The sequence below is a fragment of the Salvelinus alpinus genome, chromosome 5 (assembly GCF_045679555.1).
Source record: "Salvelinus alpinus chromosome 5, SLU_Salpinus.1, whole genome shotgun sequence".
In the NCBI taxonomy this organism is placed as follows: Eukaryota; Metazoa; Chordata; class Actinopteri; order Salmoniformes; family Salmonidae; genus Salvelinus; species Salvelinus alpinus.
In genome coordinates, this window is record NC_092090.1 from 19,975,577 (window position 1) to 19,993,185 (window position 17,609).

Genomic DNA, 17,609 nt, shown 5'->3' on the forward strand with positions numbered 1-17,609 from the left:
GCCTGCTGCTATGTTGAGCGAGGCCTGCTGCTATGTTGAGCGAGGCCTGCTGCTATGTTGAGCGAGGCCTGCTGCTATGTTGAGCGAGGCCTGCTGATATGTTGAGCGAGGCCTGCTGATATGTTGAGCGAGGCCTTCTGCTATGTTGAGCGAGGCCTGCTGATATGTTGAGCGAGGCCTGCTGCTATGTTGAGCGAGGCCTGCTGCTATGTTGAGCGAGGCCTGCTGCTATGTTGAGCGAGGCCTGCTGCTATGTTGAGCGAGGCCTGCTGCTATGTTGAGCGAGGCCTGCTGCTATGTTGAGCGAGGCCTGCTGCTATGTTGAGCGAGGCCTGCTGCTATGTTGAGCGAGGCCTGCTGCTATGTTGAGCATAGCAAGGCCTGCTGCTATGTTGAGCATAGCAAGGCCTGCTGCTATGTTGAGCGAGGCCTGCTGCTATGTTGAGCGAGGCCTGCTGCTATGTTGAGCGAGGCCTGCTGCTATGTTGAGCGAGGCCTGCTGCTATGTTGAGCGAGGCCTGCTGCTATGTTGAGCGAGGCCTGCTGCTATGTTGAGCGAGGCACTCTCTCTCTCCTTTTCAGAGGGAAAAAATGCTCCAGGAGAAAGAAAAGTGTTCTGTATAACACTTTTACATCCAATTGTGGGGAAAACACAGCTATCCTGTTGTCAAAGGTGGAGAGAGGATGTTCTCAGCTTTCTGTAGATATACTTTTTATTTCTTCGAACGCAAAAGCAACTATTTTACAAACAAGATATTTGCTATGAAACAATTTTACAAACAAGACTTTCAATATGGCTGTGAGATATGGAGCACACTAAATGTGGATTGGCCATTGCGAGTGCATAGGCCTACAACTGCAACGTATTTGTTTTTACATTAAATGTACTGTAATAACAGCGGTGGGTGTTATCTGTAGAGCTAGAGACCTAGTAGTTGGGTTTAGTTTTTACATGAAATATACTGTTAGATTAATACATGGTTACTAGCAGTGGGTATTATCTGTAGAGACAGTGACCTAGTAGTTGGGTTTAGTTTTTACACTGACTCAGGTGGTGAATTTGCCCCAAATAAATTGGCCTATAATATTAGAGCACATTAAGATGCAAATGCATCTCTATTGAAAGAAATACAATCAGAAAATTCTGAGCACTATTTTAACAGTAATATATAACAATATCATAATTGTCTGCTCAAAATGCATGACAATCACTGGGTTAGGTTGGTCATTCAAATATTTTGAATCACAACATGAAAATATGATGAAACAATGTGTTTCTTCAATAACATCTCAGTAGTCTAATACACTTTCTAAATAGTACTATCATTAAATAGTACCCGCAAAACACCAGTCTCAACGTCAACAGTGAAGAGGCAACTCCGGGATGCTGGCCTCCTAGGCAGAGTTGCAAAGAAAAAACCATATCTCAGACTGGCCAATAAAAAGAAAAGATTAACATGGGCAAAAGAACACAGACACTGAACAGAGGAACTATCAGACACCTCTTCACTGTTAACATTGAGACTGGTGTTTTGCAGGTACTATTTAATGAAGCTGCCAGTTGAGGACTTGTGAGGCGTCTGTTTCTCAAACTAGACACTCTAATGTACTTGTCCTCTTGCTCAGTTGTGCACCGGGGCCTCCCACTCCTCTTTCTATTCTGGTTAGAGACAGTTTGCGCTGTTCTGTGAAGGGAGTAGTACACAGCGTTGTACGAGATCTTCAGTTCCTTGGCAATTTCTCGCATGGAATAGCCTTAATTTCACAGAACAAGAATAGACTGACGAGTTTCAGAAGAAAGTTCTTTGTTTCTGGTAATTTTGAGCCTGTAATCGAACCCACAAATGCTGATGCTCCAGATACGCAACTAGTCTAAAGAAGGCCAGTTTTACTTCTTTAATCCGGACAACAGTTTTCAGCTGTGCTAACACAATTGCAAAAGGGTTTTCTAATGATCAATTAGCCTTTTAAAATGATAAACTTGGATTAGCTAACACAACGTGCCATTGGAACACAGGAGTGATGGTTGCTGATAATGGGCCTCTGTACGCCTATGTAGATATTCAATTAAAAATCAGCCGTTTCCAGCTACAATAGTCATTTACAACATTAACAATGTCTACACTGTATTTCTGATCAATTTGATGTTATTTTAAATGGACAAAACATTTGCTTTTCTTTCAAAAACAAGGACATTTCTAAGTGACCAAAACTTTTGAACGGTAGTGTATATATTAATATTAATATCATACAGTGGACACCTAAACCTATAGCTATGCATCCAATGCCCTGATGCATTTAGTGCTCTGATTGCTGAACCATGAGGTGGACAATTATTGTTTTAGAAAAGTAAAAACCAATAAAGCATCAGGCTTTAAAGTTTTGCATATTCTACACACCCAAACACAAGGAATAGTTGTTTGTAATTAGTTAGGCTGTTTTTAAGGACATGTAAATGTAGCTCATTTGGCCAACATCCCTCATTTATTGATGGTCCTGGCTGCGTGGGTGGAAGCTCTAATGGGTTACACACCCAATCCATATGTCCGATAAAGTTAAATCTTCCCTGACACACACGTACTGTATGTACGCACACACACACAGAATATACACACCAAAGCACCTGCCTGGAACATGTGAGAGCATCACTCTCAGAAGGCAACCAGAGAATGTTTTTAGTGTTGTTCTTTAGAGTCAATTTACACTAGTGGGAAAAAATTGCCCTGTGATTTTAGAAGGCCTTTTAGACTGAAGGTGGAGGGAGATAAACTGGAGTGTGTGTGTGTGTGTGTGTGTGTGTGTGTGTGTGTGTGTGTGTGTGTGTGTGTGTGTGTGTGTGTGTGTGTGTGTGTGTGTGTGTGTGTGTGTGTGTGTGTGTGTGTGTGTGTGTGTGTGTGTGTGTGTGTGTGTGTGTGTGTGTGTGTGTGTGTGTGTGTGTGTGTGTGTGTGTGTGTGTGTGTGTGTGATTTTGTGTGTGTGTGTGTGTGTGTGTGTGATTTTGTGTGTGTGTGTGTGTGTGTGTGATTTTGTGTGTGTGTGTGTGTGTGTGATTTTGTGTGTGTGTGTGTGTGTGTGATTTTGTGTGTGTGTGTGTGTGATTTTGTGTGTGATTTTGTGTGTGTGATTTTGTGTGTGTGTGTGTGTGTGTGTGTGTGTGTGTGTGTGTGTGTGTGTGTGTGTGATTGTGTGTGTGTGTGTGTGTGTGTGTGTGTGTGTGTGTGTGTGTGTGTGTGTGTGTGTGTGTGTGTGTGTGTGTGTGTGTGATTGTGTGTGTGTGTGTGTGTGTGTGATTTTGTGTGTGTGTGTGTGATTTTGTGTGTGTGTGTGTGTGTGTGTGTGATTTTGTGTGTGTGTGTGTGTGTGTGATTTTGTGTGTGATTTTGTGTGTGTGATTTTGTGTGTGACTTTGTGTGTGTGATTTTGTGTGTGTGTGTGTGTGTGTGTGTGTGTGTGTGTGTAGAGGGATCACTTGCGATACCAAGCGAAATTCAACATTTGTGCAGGTCCTCCGGAAGTTGGGAGACAGCATCAAAACCGGCCACTAGGGGCAAAAAACAACATCCAAGAACTAGTGCCCCACACTGGGATTGAATCCAGTTGTTTCTGTGTGCCTAAATTTAACACATTGGTCACAGAATGTCGTCACTCACTCACTCAGACAGGAATCGGTCTGTGAAGGATTTGTCTGTATTTGAATGTGATTGTCTGTCTCTTCAGACATCTCCCTTTAGTCTGAAGATGTCACCACCTCTCAGCTGTCACAAGAACCACTCTGTAGTTGGCAGGGCCGCAGAACAAACACAGAGAGAAAGGGTGAGAAACGGGAAGAGATTTAATGGAGGGAGGTTGAGGAAGATTATGATGGTGGGTGTTAAAGGTCACAGAATGAGTCTGCCAGTCCAGCTACTGGGGAGCTAGATATATGACAGATGAGAACTATTAGAGGGGGATGGAGAGAGGAGAGGAATATACACATCACGAGATGAGAGAAAGGGAGAGAGGAAATGAGAGAGTGAGAGGAGAGGTTGTGACAAGAACAGCCCACTGTCTGTGACATCTAATGATCCAAGTAGATACTAAAGAAATATGAATGAGTTCAGAACATTCACTTTCCCCAGGTTCAGTCTTCTCTCCTCACTAATGACATCACATGACTTGTTAAGAGGAGAAAAACATGAAAAAATAACAAAACAAAAAGAGAGGAATCTAAGAAAAGAACAGCTCCTACTGCCCGCCCACACACTAGACACAAACACTACAGTCATTAAATGCCAAAGAGTTATGGAAGAAAAATAAGAAGAAAGGGAATGAAATTACAAATAAGAGTAAAAGAATCAGAGACACAGCTGGTCAGCCACACATCTCAACCCTGATACTGATAAAACCTTTCTGTACCAAGAAAGTGACTGGATCACTTCTCAGGATTTACTCATCACTGCAATAAAGACTGACAGCAATCTCTGCACCCCTTCTCTCCACCCTCTTTCTCTCTTTCCTCCACTCCTGCCCCCGTCTACCACTCTCTCTCCCAATTGTTAATGATGCGGAGGAGACAGGCAGAGTTAGATACCTGGGTACAGTTGGTTCTGAAATGGTCTACCTTGAGGGTGCCGTTGGAAAGAATCCCGGCCACCTTTTGCCCTGCTACTGGCGCTCCCCTGACAACACTGACAAACTGCATCCTCCACTGACGAACGGAGAGAGTTGGAGAACATACCGTGACCCTATTAGGAATGAGAATTTGTCTGTGAGTGTTTGTATAACTGTGTCTGCCAGCCTAACTGCCTGCCTGTCTGAGATTATCATGGTCAAAAGATTTAATTTGGATATACACATTAATATTATTGTGAACCACATGCAGAGACACATTATCAACTGTCCCTGAAAATGCGTCATTAGCCACACACACTTTCCAATTAAAAGAAGCTCTCTCTCTCCGCTCTCTCCGCTCTCTTGCATGACTGATTGCACTGGCCACGCCCACATGCCACACCCATATGCAAGACAGAAATAGCAGACACACTGTATATATACAATTTAGCCAACTTATTAACTGACTGCCATTTCCCATTTAGCAGAAACCTTTATCCAAACAGGCTTATGTTTTGGCGTCATGGCCTTCATCAGAGCCTTGGGTAGACTAGCCTCTGCCTAACTCTTTAGACATACACAACAAGAGATTCTAATTGTGCATCACTGGAGGGCTACGAGCGGAATTAATAAACACAGAAATTAAATTAATAGGTAGATTGAAGTTGAAAGGGGTTGGTGATGAGCCAGAGTCTACCTATCATTAAAATATATTTAACACACACACACACACACCTAATTAATAGGCCTAGAAAACAGAGGTGCAGCCCCTAGATAAACAACTCATTATTCAGGGAATTTTAAACATTGATGTATCTACTGTGGAAGTCTTCAGAGTGAACTACTTTCTGCTCTTATAGTCAAACTAACAAAAAGCATGCAAGCATCCACACACACACACACACACACACACACACACACACACACACACACACACACACACACACACACACACACACACACACACACACACACACACACACACACACACACACACACACACACACACACACACACACACAATTGAGGGCATGTCACATTAAATCAGTGGTAACTTTGAAAAAGCAGAGATAGAGCCAGAGAGAATGGCTGGGAGCTGAAAGGAATGAAGGCAGCGACCCAACAGAATGTCATGTAACGTCAACACAGGTAAGGTTAACAGACAACTGTATCACAGGAGGTTGGGGAGGACGGGCTAGTGGTAATGGCTGGAGCGCAATAGGTGGAATGGTACCAAATACATCAAATACATGGTTTCCATGTGTTTTGATGCCACTCCATTTACACCTTTCCAGACATTATTATGAGTCGTCCTCCCCTCAGCAGCCTCCACTGAAATGCGAGTGTGTGTGTGTGTGTGTGTGTGTGTGTGTGTGTGTGTGTGTGTGTGTGTGTGTGTGTGTGTGTGTGTGTGTGTGTGTGTGTGTGTGTGTGTGTGTGTGTGTGTGTGTGTGGCCTTTTCCGAATACCCGCACTTGCGTTCTAAGAAAAAAAGAAAGAAAGAAATAAAAGAGAGAGACAGATGGATAAAGATGTAGAGACAGAGAAAGAGAGACAGAGATGGATAAAGATGTAGAGACAGAGAAAGAGAGACAGATGGATAAAGATGTAGAGACAGAGAAAGAGAGACAGATGGATAAAGATGTAGAGACAGAGAAAGAGAGACAGATGGATAAAGATGTAGAGACAGAGAAAGAGAGACAGATGGATAAAGATGTAGAGACAGAGAAAGAGAGACAGATGGATAAAGATGTAGAGACAGAGAAAGAGAGACAGATGGATAAAGATGTAGAGACAGAGAAAGAGAGACAGATGGATAAAGATGTAGAGACAGAGAAAGAGAGACAGATGGATAAAGATGTAGAGACAGAGAAAGAGAGACAGATGGATAAAGATGTAGAGACAGAGAAAGAGAGACAGAGATGGATAAATATGTAGAGACAGAGAAAGAGAGACAGATGGATAAAGATGTAGAGACAGAGAAAGAGAGACAGATGGATAAAGATGTAGAGACAGAGAAAGAGAGACAGAGATGGATAAAGATGTAGAGACAGAGAAAGAGAGACAGATGGATAAAGATGTAGAGACAGAGAAAGAGAGACAGATGGATAAAGATGTAGAGACAGAGAAAGAGAGACAGAGATGGATAAATATGTAGAGACAGAGAAAGAGAGACAGATGGATAAAGATGTAGAGACAGAGAAAGAGAGACAGATGGATAAATATGTAGAGACAGAGAAAGAGAGAGAGATGGATAAAGATGTAGAGACAGAGAAAGAGAGACAGATGGATAAAGATGTAGAGACAGAGAAAGAGAGACAGATGGATAAAGATGTAGAGACAGAGAAAGAGAGACAGATGGATAAAGATGTAGAGACAGAGAAAGAGAGACAGAGAGATGGAGAGCAATTACATCAGATATAATGTGATGTAGAGAGGAAGCTCGTGACTTATTATGATGCCCCAGAGGCCTTCAGAAGCCTGGGAATAGATCAATGTTCGGCCCCAGGAGGAGAGAGCCTTTCTGGGATACAAGCATTTCCCACAGCAAGTGCTGCCTAAATCCCTGTAAGTCAGATGGAATGGAGTTCAGGTTTGGAGATAGAGTTGAGTTGTGCTTCGGGCCAGGGATCTGATTAGGAACATGTTGTATAGGTTTACAGGGATTTAGACAGTGTTTGCTGCCAGAAGCCTCTGGAGCGTCATAGTAAGTCAAGCTTCCTTTCTTCATCTCATCTAATTGCTCACTATCTTCCTTTGTCTCTCTCTCAGGTTCAGACTGCGCTCAATGAACACTTATTTGACTATTGTCTCTATGCTTGTATAATGGTGTGGCAGACACACACACAGACACACACACACACAGAGACACAGACACACACAGACACACACACACAGACACACACAGACACACACAGACACAGACAGACACAGACAGACACAGACAGACAGACACAGACAAAGAAAGAAAGGTGGTGGTGTCACAACTTCCGCCGAGTTCGGCTCTTCTCCTTGTTCGTTCGGCGATCGACGTCACCGGCTTCCTAGCCATCGCCGCTCCATTTTTTATGTATCCATTTGTTTTGTCTTGTTCCCTGCACACCTGGTTTTCATTCCCCAATCAATCTACATGTATTTGTTCCCCATCATGTCTTTGTGTGAGATTGTTTGTGTTACGTGTGTTTTGTTGACGCGCCAGACTGGCTTGTTTTTTCCCTGTTATTTTTCACAAAGATGTTTATTGTTAAACATAATTCCTGTGACTGTTTTCCGCGTTTTGCCTAAATAACGTGTGCGCCTGTTCACAAATCTCTGCTCTCCTGCACCTGACTTCGCTACCAGTACACACACATCTGACAGGTGGGGTGTCAGAATACTTGTTTGAATTTTGTGAGTCTGTCTGGCCAAAAATGTCACTTGGTTCGGGCCATTTGCATTAAAAGAAAAAAGGACTTTAGAAGGCTTTAGGGTTGTGTCCCAAATTACACCTTATTCCCTTTACAGTGCTACTAGATCCCTGGTCAAATGTAGTGCACTGTGTAGGGAATATGGTGCCATTTGGGACACTGACTAGGAGTTGGAACACTCTAACCTTGTTATTGTGAGTATGAGGGTGAGAAATGTAAAACACATGGTAGAATGAAACACACACACACACACACACACACACATTATTATACAACTCACTATTATACAACTTCCACTTATGCGTTCACAAGAATCTCTCCAACAGCTATTTTCAGCACATAAACAATCTTCTCTCTGTCCGTCCCAATGAGCAGTGTGTTACAAAACCATCACACACACACACACACACACACACACACACACACACACACACACACACACACACACACACACACACACACACACACACACACACACACACACACACACACACACACACACACACACACACACACACACACACACACACACACACACACACACACACACACACACACACACACACACGGCCCATTCCAGAGGTATGGACAGAGAGTCCAGTGATCAGCATTTAGTAGGTCAAGCATCTGAACTGGGATGCAGAAATCTGGGGCAATTACAAACATTACCTGTGCTTCATTCTCAGGCCTGTATTCTCCCTATATAGTGCACTACTTTTGAGTATAGCCCTATTGGCCCTAGTCTAAAGTAGTGCACTATATAGCCCTATTGGTCCTAGTCTAAAGTAGTGCACTATATAGCCCTATTGGCCCTAGTCTAAAGTAGTGCACTATATAGCCCTATTGGCCCTAGTCTAAAGTAGTGCACTATATAGCCCTATTGGCCCTAGTCTAAAGTAGTGCACTATATAGCCCTATTGGCCCTAGTCTAAAGTAGTGCACTATATAGCCCTATTGGCCCTAGTCTAAAGTAGTGCACTATATAGCCCTATTGGCCCTAGTCTAAAGTAGTGCACTATATAGTCCTATTGGCCCTAGTCTAAAGTAGTGCACTATATAGTAAATAGGGTGGCATTTTGGACACATACCCTGTCTCTCTCTCTCTGTTTGTCTGTCTGTCTCTCTGTCCATCATTCAACACATCAATCCATGCCAAGGCTGTGGCAGCAAGGTTGAAGGTGCTTCCACACGCACACACACACTCACCTTGGACTTTAACCTGTGTGGGCCCACAGGCAGGGCAGGGTAGTATGGTGAACTCCTCAGCCTGGTGCATAGAGTAGTCAGTACTGGCCACCACCAGTCTGTCTCCTGGGCCCCAGCCTTCAGCTGGCTCAGCTAACTCCAGGACAGTGCTGTTGGACAGACGCTCTATAGAGATGGAGGCCTGGGGACGCACTGGAGGGACAGAGAAATACGTCAATCAATATGGTTATATCAAATGCACTGACACACACACACACACAAACACACCCATACGCACGCACCCTTCCCATAAATCAGTTGGAGCAGCTGGGCTGTCAGGTTAACTGAATAAACTCCAGTGAAGAGGAGCCATAACTCTCCTGCTGAATGTGTGTGTGTTATTCATAATGCATGTGATGTACAGTATGTCCTGTGTCTGTGCTGACGTCTAGGAGGATCATGTGATGTACAGTATGTCCTGTGTCTGTGCTGACGTCTAGGAGGATCATGTGATGTACAGTATGTCCTGTGTCTGTGCTGACGTCTAGGAGGATCATGTGATGTACAGTATGTCCTGTGTCTGTGCTGACGTCTAGGAGGATCATGTGATGTACAGTATGTCCTGTGTCTGTGCTGACGTCTAGGAGGATCATGTGATGTACAGTATGTCCTGTGTCTGTGCTGACGTCTAGGAGGATCATGTGATGTACAGTATGTCCTGTGTCTGTGCTGACGTCTAGGAGGATCATGTGATGTACAGTATGTCATGTGTCTGTGCTGACGTCTAGGAGGATCATGTGATGTACAGTATGTCATGTGTCTGTGCTGACGTCTAGGAGGATCATGTGATGTACAGTATGTCCTGTGTCTGTGCTGACGTCTAGGAGGATCATGTGATGTACAGTATGTCCTGTGTCTGTACTGACGTCTAGGAGGATCATGTGATGTACAGTATGTCCTGTGTCTGTGCTGACGTCTAGGAGGATCATGTGATGTACAGTATGTCCTGTGTCTGTACTGACGTCTAGGAGGATCATGTGATGTACAGTATGTCATGTGTCTGTGCTGACGTCTAGGAGGATCATGTGATGTACAGTATGTCCTGTGTCTGTGCTGACGTCTAGGAGGATCATGTGATGTACAGTATGTCATGTGTCTGTGCTGACGTCTAGGAGGATCATGTGATGTACAGTATGTCATGTGTCTGTGCTGACGTCTAGGAGGATCATGTGATGTACAGTATGTCATGTGTCTGTGCTGACGTCTAGGAGGATCATGTGATGTACAGTATGTCCTGTGTCTGTGCTGACGTCTAGGAGGATCATGTGATGTACAGTATGTCCTGTGTCTGTACTGACGTCTAGGAGGATCATGTGATGTACAGTATGTCCTGTGTCTGTGCTGACGTCTAGGAGGATCATGTGATGTACAGTATGTCCTGTGTCTGTACTGACGTCTAGGAGGATCATGTGATGTACAGTATGTCCTGTGTCTGTGCTGACGTCTAGGAGGATCATGTGATGTACAGTATGTCCTGTGTCTGTACTGACGTCTAGGAGGATCATGTGATGTACAGTATGTCCTGTGTCTGTGCTGACGTCTAGGAGCATCATGTGATGTACAGTATGTCCTGTGTCTGTGCTGACGTCTAGGAGCATCATGTGATGTACAGTATGTCATGTGTCTGTGCTGACGTCTAGGAGGATCATGTGATGTACAGTATGTCCTGTGTCTGTGCTGACGTCTAGGAGCATCATGTGATGTACAGTATGTCATGTGTCTGTGCTGACGTCTAGGAGGATCATGTGATGTACAGTATGTCCTGTGTCTGTACTGACGTCTAGGAGCATCATGTGATGTACAGTATGTCATGTGTCTGTGCTGACGTCTAGGAGGATCATGTGATGTACAGTATGTCCTGTGTCTGTACTGACGTCTAGGAGCATCATGTGATGTACAGTATGTCATGTGTCTTTGCTGACGTCTAGGAGGATCATGTGATGTACAGTATGTCCTGTGTCTGTACTGACGTCTAGGAGGATCATGTGATGTACAGTATGTCCTGTGTCTGTGCTGACGTCTAGGAGGATCATGTGATGTACAGTATGTCCTGTGTCTGTGCTGACGTCTAGGAGGATCATGTGATGTACAGTATGTCCTGTGTCTGTACTGACGTCTAGGAGGATCATGTGATGTACAGTATGTCCTGTGTCTGTACTGACGTCTAGGAGGATCATGTGATGTACAGTATGTCCTGTGTCTGTGCTGACGTCTAGGAGGATCATGTGATGTACAGTATGTCCTGTGTCTGTGCTGACGTCTAGGAGGATCATGTGATGTACAGTATGTCCTGTGTCTGTGCTGACGTCTAGGAGGATCATGTGATGTACAGTATGTCCTGTGTCTGTACTGACGTCTAGGAGGATCATGTGATGTACAGTATGTCATGTGTCTGTGCTGACGTCTAGGAGGATCATGTGATGTACAGTATGTCATGTGTCTGTGCTGACGTCTAGGAGGATCATGTGATGTACAGTATGTCCTGTGTCTGTGCTGACGTCTAGGAGCATCATGTGATGTACAGTATGTCCTGTGTCTGTGCTGACGTCTAGGAGCATCATGTGATGTACAGTATGTCATGTGTCTGTGCTGACGTCTAGGAGGATCATGTGATGTACAGTATGTCCTGTGTCTGTGCTGACGTCTAGGAGCATCATGTGATGTACAGTATGTCATGTGTCTGTGCTGACGTCTAGGAGGATCATGTGATGTACAGTATGTCCTGTGTCTGTACTGACGTCTAGGAGGATCATGTGATGTACAGTATGTCCTGTGTCTGTACTGACGTCTAGGAGGATCATGTGATGTACAGTATGTCCTGTGTCTGTACTGACGTCTAGGAGGATCATGTGATGTACAGTATGGCATGTGTCTGTGCTGACGTCTAGGAGGATCATGGATGAATAAAACAATGTAAGAGTATCAACATGGTACTAATGGACTAATAGGGGAAAGCCCCACACCTTAATCAAACCACATTCAATCTACAAGCGAAAGGATATCACACACACACCTAAATGACCTCAATCAAATCAGTCAGATAAACCATGGTATAATTCTGGCCACTGTGACATTGTGAAAGGATGTCACCGTATCTCTCTCTCTCTCAACTTACTTGCCTAGTTAAATAAATGTTTTACGTTTTTTAAAGCCGTTGGCACACACATAAACACATGCATGTGGACACACACACACACATACACAGATGCACACGGGGCACCCAACTACAGACCGGTGTCCGTACCTAGTTTACCGCAGAGGAAGCGTACTCGGTAGTTGTGGCAGAGGCCGTGGCTCTGGTCCTTGTTGAGACAGACGAAGCCGTAGTCCCTGTCAGACTTATAGATGACATCTCCTGTCTCGTTAGATGGCACACCATCATGGGACTCAGCCTGGAAGAGTGAGAGAAGGTAGAGAGAGAGGGGTTATGAAGAGGTAGAGGGAAAAGTATAACTACATTTGTCACAGCAGTGCTTAACAGAAGCCTCTGCTTCGACATCCAAAGAACAGCCAAGATGGCAGTTTGTTTATGGTAAAATAATGTCTGTTTAAAACACCAAGGATAAAGAAGTGAGCTTTTTCCTGTCACAGTAGACTGTGTGGGTATGACAGACAGAAAGTGAGTGACAGTGTGTGTGTGTGTGTGTGTTTAGTCTTCACTGTGGATGCCAAACAGCTTCTGCTTATGCCGTACATGGTGGCAGAGTGAATGTAGTATCTGTGAACACACACAGTGCTGGCTGTTGTGGCCTTATCATAATTACAGGCAATAAAAATGGAAATAGATCAAGCTAAGCTTTGCCTTCTTTTGGCACATCATTGTTCCAAAGTTATTTGGCTGCTACAGAGCTATAGGCACCAGCTGTTCAGGTGTGTGTGTGTGTGTGTGTGTGTGGACGTGTTTAACTATTCTTGTGGGGACCAGAAGTCCCTACAAGAATAGTAAACAAAGTAAAAATTGACCAACTGGGGACATTTTGTTAGTCCCCACAAGGTCAAATGCTATTTCTAGGGGGTTTAGGGTTAAGGTTAGAATTAGTGTTAGGGTTAGAATTAAGTTAAATATTAAGGTTAGGAGCTAGGGTTAGTTGTAGGGTTAGGGTTAGGAGCTAGGGTTAGGTTTAGGGTTAGGATAAAGTTTAGGTTTTTGGGTTAGGGTTAGGGTTAGGGTTAGGGTAAGAGTACGGGTTAGGATTAGGGTTAGGTTTAGGGAAAATAGGATTTTGAATGGGACTGAATTGTATGTCCCCACAAGGTTAGCTGTACAAGACTGTGTGTGTGTGTATGTGTATGTGTATGTGTGTGTGTGTGTGTGTGTGTGTGTGTGTGTGTGTGTGTATGTGTGTCTGTGCGTGAGAATGTGTGTGTTTTACCTGTATATCCATGGGGGTGCTACAGAGGCGGTCAGGGTAAGCCTTGTGGAGGTCAGACAGCTTCTCCCAGTCTCCTGATCCTCTCTCATCATCTCTGTCAAACCACTCAGTCCACTCTGCCTCTGTAACACACACACTCATTTCAATGGGATTCCTACACACCGTTGCCAAGATGTTGATATTGATGTGTGTGTGCATGAATGTGTGTGTGTGTGTGTGGAGATCAAGGATTAGACTTCTTTCCACTGTGTTCTGACAAGGAGCATTAGTAGGAGAGTAGTTGAAGGGAATCTTTCCATATTATGTTGCCTGGGTTCAGTGTGTGTGTGTGTGTGTGTGTGTGTGTGTGTGTGTGTGTGTGTAATGAATGCAGGGGAATCTGGCTTCTCTGTTGAGCTGAATTTAAATCAAAGGCTTTCAAACAGTGATGACATGACCCAGACGGCCAGTCAGAAGTGTGTGCGTGTTACCTTGCACCCATTGGCTGGAGGTGGTGATGGTGAAGTGCTCTCCGTATTCTGACTGGAACATGCGTGAACAACGAGCTTCCGAGGAGGCTTTGGTCCCTGTTCACACACACACACACACACACACACACACACACACACACACACACACACACACACACACACACACACACACACACACACACACACACACACACACACACACACACACACACACACACACACACACACACACACACACACACACACACACACACACACACACACACACACACACGTCAGCAGAGTAAGGAGAGGACATGCCCAGCATACTTTAACAGTCTGTGTTTTCTTTCTTTCACTTTCCCACTTGCTGTCCGTCTGTTGTCCGTCTGTTCGTCTGTCTGTTCATCAGTCTGTTCGTCAGTCTGTTCGTCAGTCTGTTCGTCAGTCTGTTCGTCAGTCTGTTCGTCAGTCTGTTCGTCAGTCTGTTCGTCAGTCTGTTCGTCAGTCTGTTCGTCAGTCTGTTCGTCAGTCTGTTCGTCTGTCTGTTTGTCTGTCTGTTCGTCTGTCTGTCCAGACAGGTGTTTGGTTTATAACATCTATAACACTAAGAAATACAAGTACAATAGAGAGCGAAAGAGAGAGAGAGAAGGGGGAAATATACTCTAGAAAGTAAGAGAGAGAGAAGAGGGAAATATACTCTTTAAAGTAAGAGAGGGAGAGAGAGAAGGGGAGAGATACTCTAGAAAGTAAGAGAGGGAGAGAAGGGGAGAGATACTCTAGAAAGTAAGAGAGAGAGAGAAGGGGGAGATATACTCTAGTAAGTAAGAGATGAGAGAAGTGGGAGAAATACTCTAGAATGTAAGAGAGAGAGAGCGAATGGGAGAGATACTCTAGTAAGTAAGAGAGAGAGAGAGAGAAGGGGAGAGATACTCTAGAAAGTAAGAGAGAGGGGGGGGAGATACTCTAGAAAGTAAGAGAGAGAGAGAGAGAGGGGGGAGAGATACTCTAGAAAGTAAGAGAGAGAGAGAGAGAGAGAGGGGGGAGAGATACTCTAGAAAGTAAGAGAGAGAGAGAGAGAGAGAAAGGGGGAGAGATACTCTAGAAAGTAAGAGAGAGAGAGAGAGAGAGAGAGAGAAAGGGGGAGAGATACTCTAGAAAGTAAGAGAGAAGGGTGAGAGATACTCTAGAAAGTAAGAGATGGAGAGAAGTGAAGGGAGAGAGGGAGGTGGGTGAAAGGGAGAGAAAGAGAGATATTGTGAGGGAGAGGTTGAGGGAAAGATAAGGAGAGAAGAGGGTAGAGAAAGGAAAGAGAGATGAGAGAGAGGTTCACCTTGATAGATAGCATGATCCTCCACTGCAGAGGACGAGTTGCCTTTCAACGCAATGAAACTCCAGGAATGACTGAGGAGAGACGGATGGAGGGAAGGAGAGAAGAGGTGGAGAGACAGAAAGTGGAGAGAGAGGGGAAGAAATAGGGAGATTGAAAGTGTGAGGATGCAAGAGGACAAGGATAGATGGAAAGTAAAGAAAAATAGGGAGGAGGGGGGAGAGATATATTGCCATTAGAGACACACAGACATGCACACACACACACACACACACACACACACACACACACACACACACACACACACACACACACACACACACACACACACACACACACACACACACACACACACACACACACACACACACACACACACACACGGTTCCAGCCAGCCCTGGTAATGATGTTGACATAAGGAGTGACGGGCTGTCGGAAAAACCCAGGGGCAGGATGGGTAATTACAGTAGCAATCCCATCATGCCTCACTCTTGTGAGGACACAGTGACACGAGTGTCAGGGGAGAGATGTGCGTGTGTGTTTGTGTGTGCGTGTGGCATGCTAGGTGTCTGAAGAGAGTCTGTGTGATATTCACACCAGGACATTCCTACTCCATTCTGCATTAGGATTCCACCAGGAACAGTCAGAGAACTGACATTAGAACAAAAGTCATCCTCAACGTTCTAGCTGGTCATTTAGAAAAATTAAAAGGTGTCCGTTCCCAGCCACTGAAACAAACTGAGCGACTTGGTGTACAGAGAGAAGAGGAGAGGGCCTACCACCGAGCCTTGGGGGACATCAGTAGTGAGCAGTTCCCAGCCACTGAAACAAACTGAGTGACTTGGTGTACAGAGGGAAGAGGAGAGGGCCTACCACCGAGCCTTGGGGGACATCAGTAGTGAGCAGTTCCCAGCCACTGAAACAAACTGAGTGACTTGGTGTACAGAGGGAAGAGGAGAGGGCCTACCACCGAGCCTTGGGGGACATCAGTAGTGAGCAGTTCCCAGCCACTGAAACAAACTGAGTGACTTGGTGTACAGAGGGAAGAGGAGAGGGCCTACCACCGAGCCTTGGGGGACATCAGTAGTGAGCAGTTCCCAGCCACTGAAACAAACTGAGTGACTTGGTGTACAGAGGGAAGAGGAGAGGGCCTACTACCGAGCCTTGGGGGACATCAGTAGTGAGCAGTTCCATGTTGCTGTCTTGTAGCTTTGCTACCTATAATGCATGTGTAGCACATGGGGATGCGTGAAACTTACTCCTCAGCCTGAAGTGTCCCCACTTGCGCCAGCGAATAGCTAGCTTTTCACATGGCGCCGACTAGTATGACACTTCAGGAGGGTGGTCACGTGTGCTAGCAATGCAGAGGTCCCGAGTTTGCGCCAGGTATGGGCCGAATCAGGAGGAAGTACTCGCTAATCAAGCAGCGTGACATCCTTTACACTAGCTAGCCATCATGTTCTCATTTAACAGCAACGTTACCGGAGACAAGATCAGCATGCCAGATATGTCTCTAAAGGTGTCTACAATTAGACATTATATCAACAAATATTGGCTTTCATGACATGTAAGAGCAATACACACACACACACACGCTCACACCATCCCCCACTCATAAATACCATCGTGACTTTGGTAAACATATGTAAATTGCATTCATGGAGGATGGATTGCAGAGATATTTTTGTTGCCAAAATGATTGCCTTATTAAAATGTTCTCTGGCACACCGCAAATAATACATTCCTTATTCTGCTTTAACACTGTTTGGCAGGAAGTGTCAGGAAGGATAGGCAACAAGAGACTAAGTACATTCTCCTCCTTCATCGCTCTTTCTCTCTCTCTTCTCATCTGAAGACGTGGTGTGGAGATATTTCTATGGGAAAACTTTGGTTCTCTGGTTGTTGGAGAAAATTAGCTGTAGACAAACACACACACACACTGACACACACACACATACGCACTGACACACACACACTTTTATAATTTGGACACTAACAGGCTAACTTCACTGGCGTTGCTGCCAAGCTTCCCATTCTCTGTGGTATTAAACTCATGTTGCCTTACAGGTTGTATTCGGTCTTCAAATGTATTATAATTCCTCACCATCAAAATGTGCAAAAAAAGTCCTCTATCCATTGTTTTGGAATTGTCTATGTTCCCTGGCTGTCTAGCTTTCATTTGGATGACTGTTTTCAAACTGGACAGAGTGAAGAG

At 44.7% G+C, this 17,609-nt stretch overlaps 1 protein-coding gene across 3 annotated transcripts in view; it reads right to left on the reverse strand.

The window, feature by feature from the left end:
- Positions 1 to 17,609, reverse strand: part of LOC139575666 (cell migration-inducing and hyaluronan-binding protein-like) — a 167,083-nt gene that overhangs the window by 53,223 nt on the left and 96,251 nt on the right. For all 3 annotated transcript variants that reach the window (XM_071400857.1, XM_071400858.1, XM_071400859.1), the window contains exons 7-11: positions 15,398 to 15,468; positions 14,086 to 14,181; positions 13,616 to 13,737; positions 12,487 to 12,634; positions 9,204 to 9,395 (exon numbers count right to left, since the gene is read on the reverse strand). In XM_071400857.1, the coding sequence (XP_071256958.1) occupies positions 9,204 to 9,395; positions 12,487 to 12,634; positions 13,616 to 13,737; positions 14,086 to 14,181; positions 15,398 to 15,468 (629 nt within the window). The remainder of the gene's footprint in view (positions 1 to 9,203; positions 9,396 to 12,486; positions 12,635 to 13,615; positions 13,738 to 14,085; positions 14,182 to 15,397; positions 15,469 to 17,609) is intronic.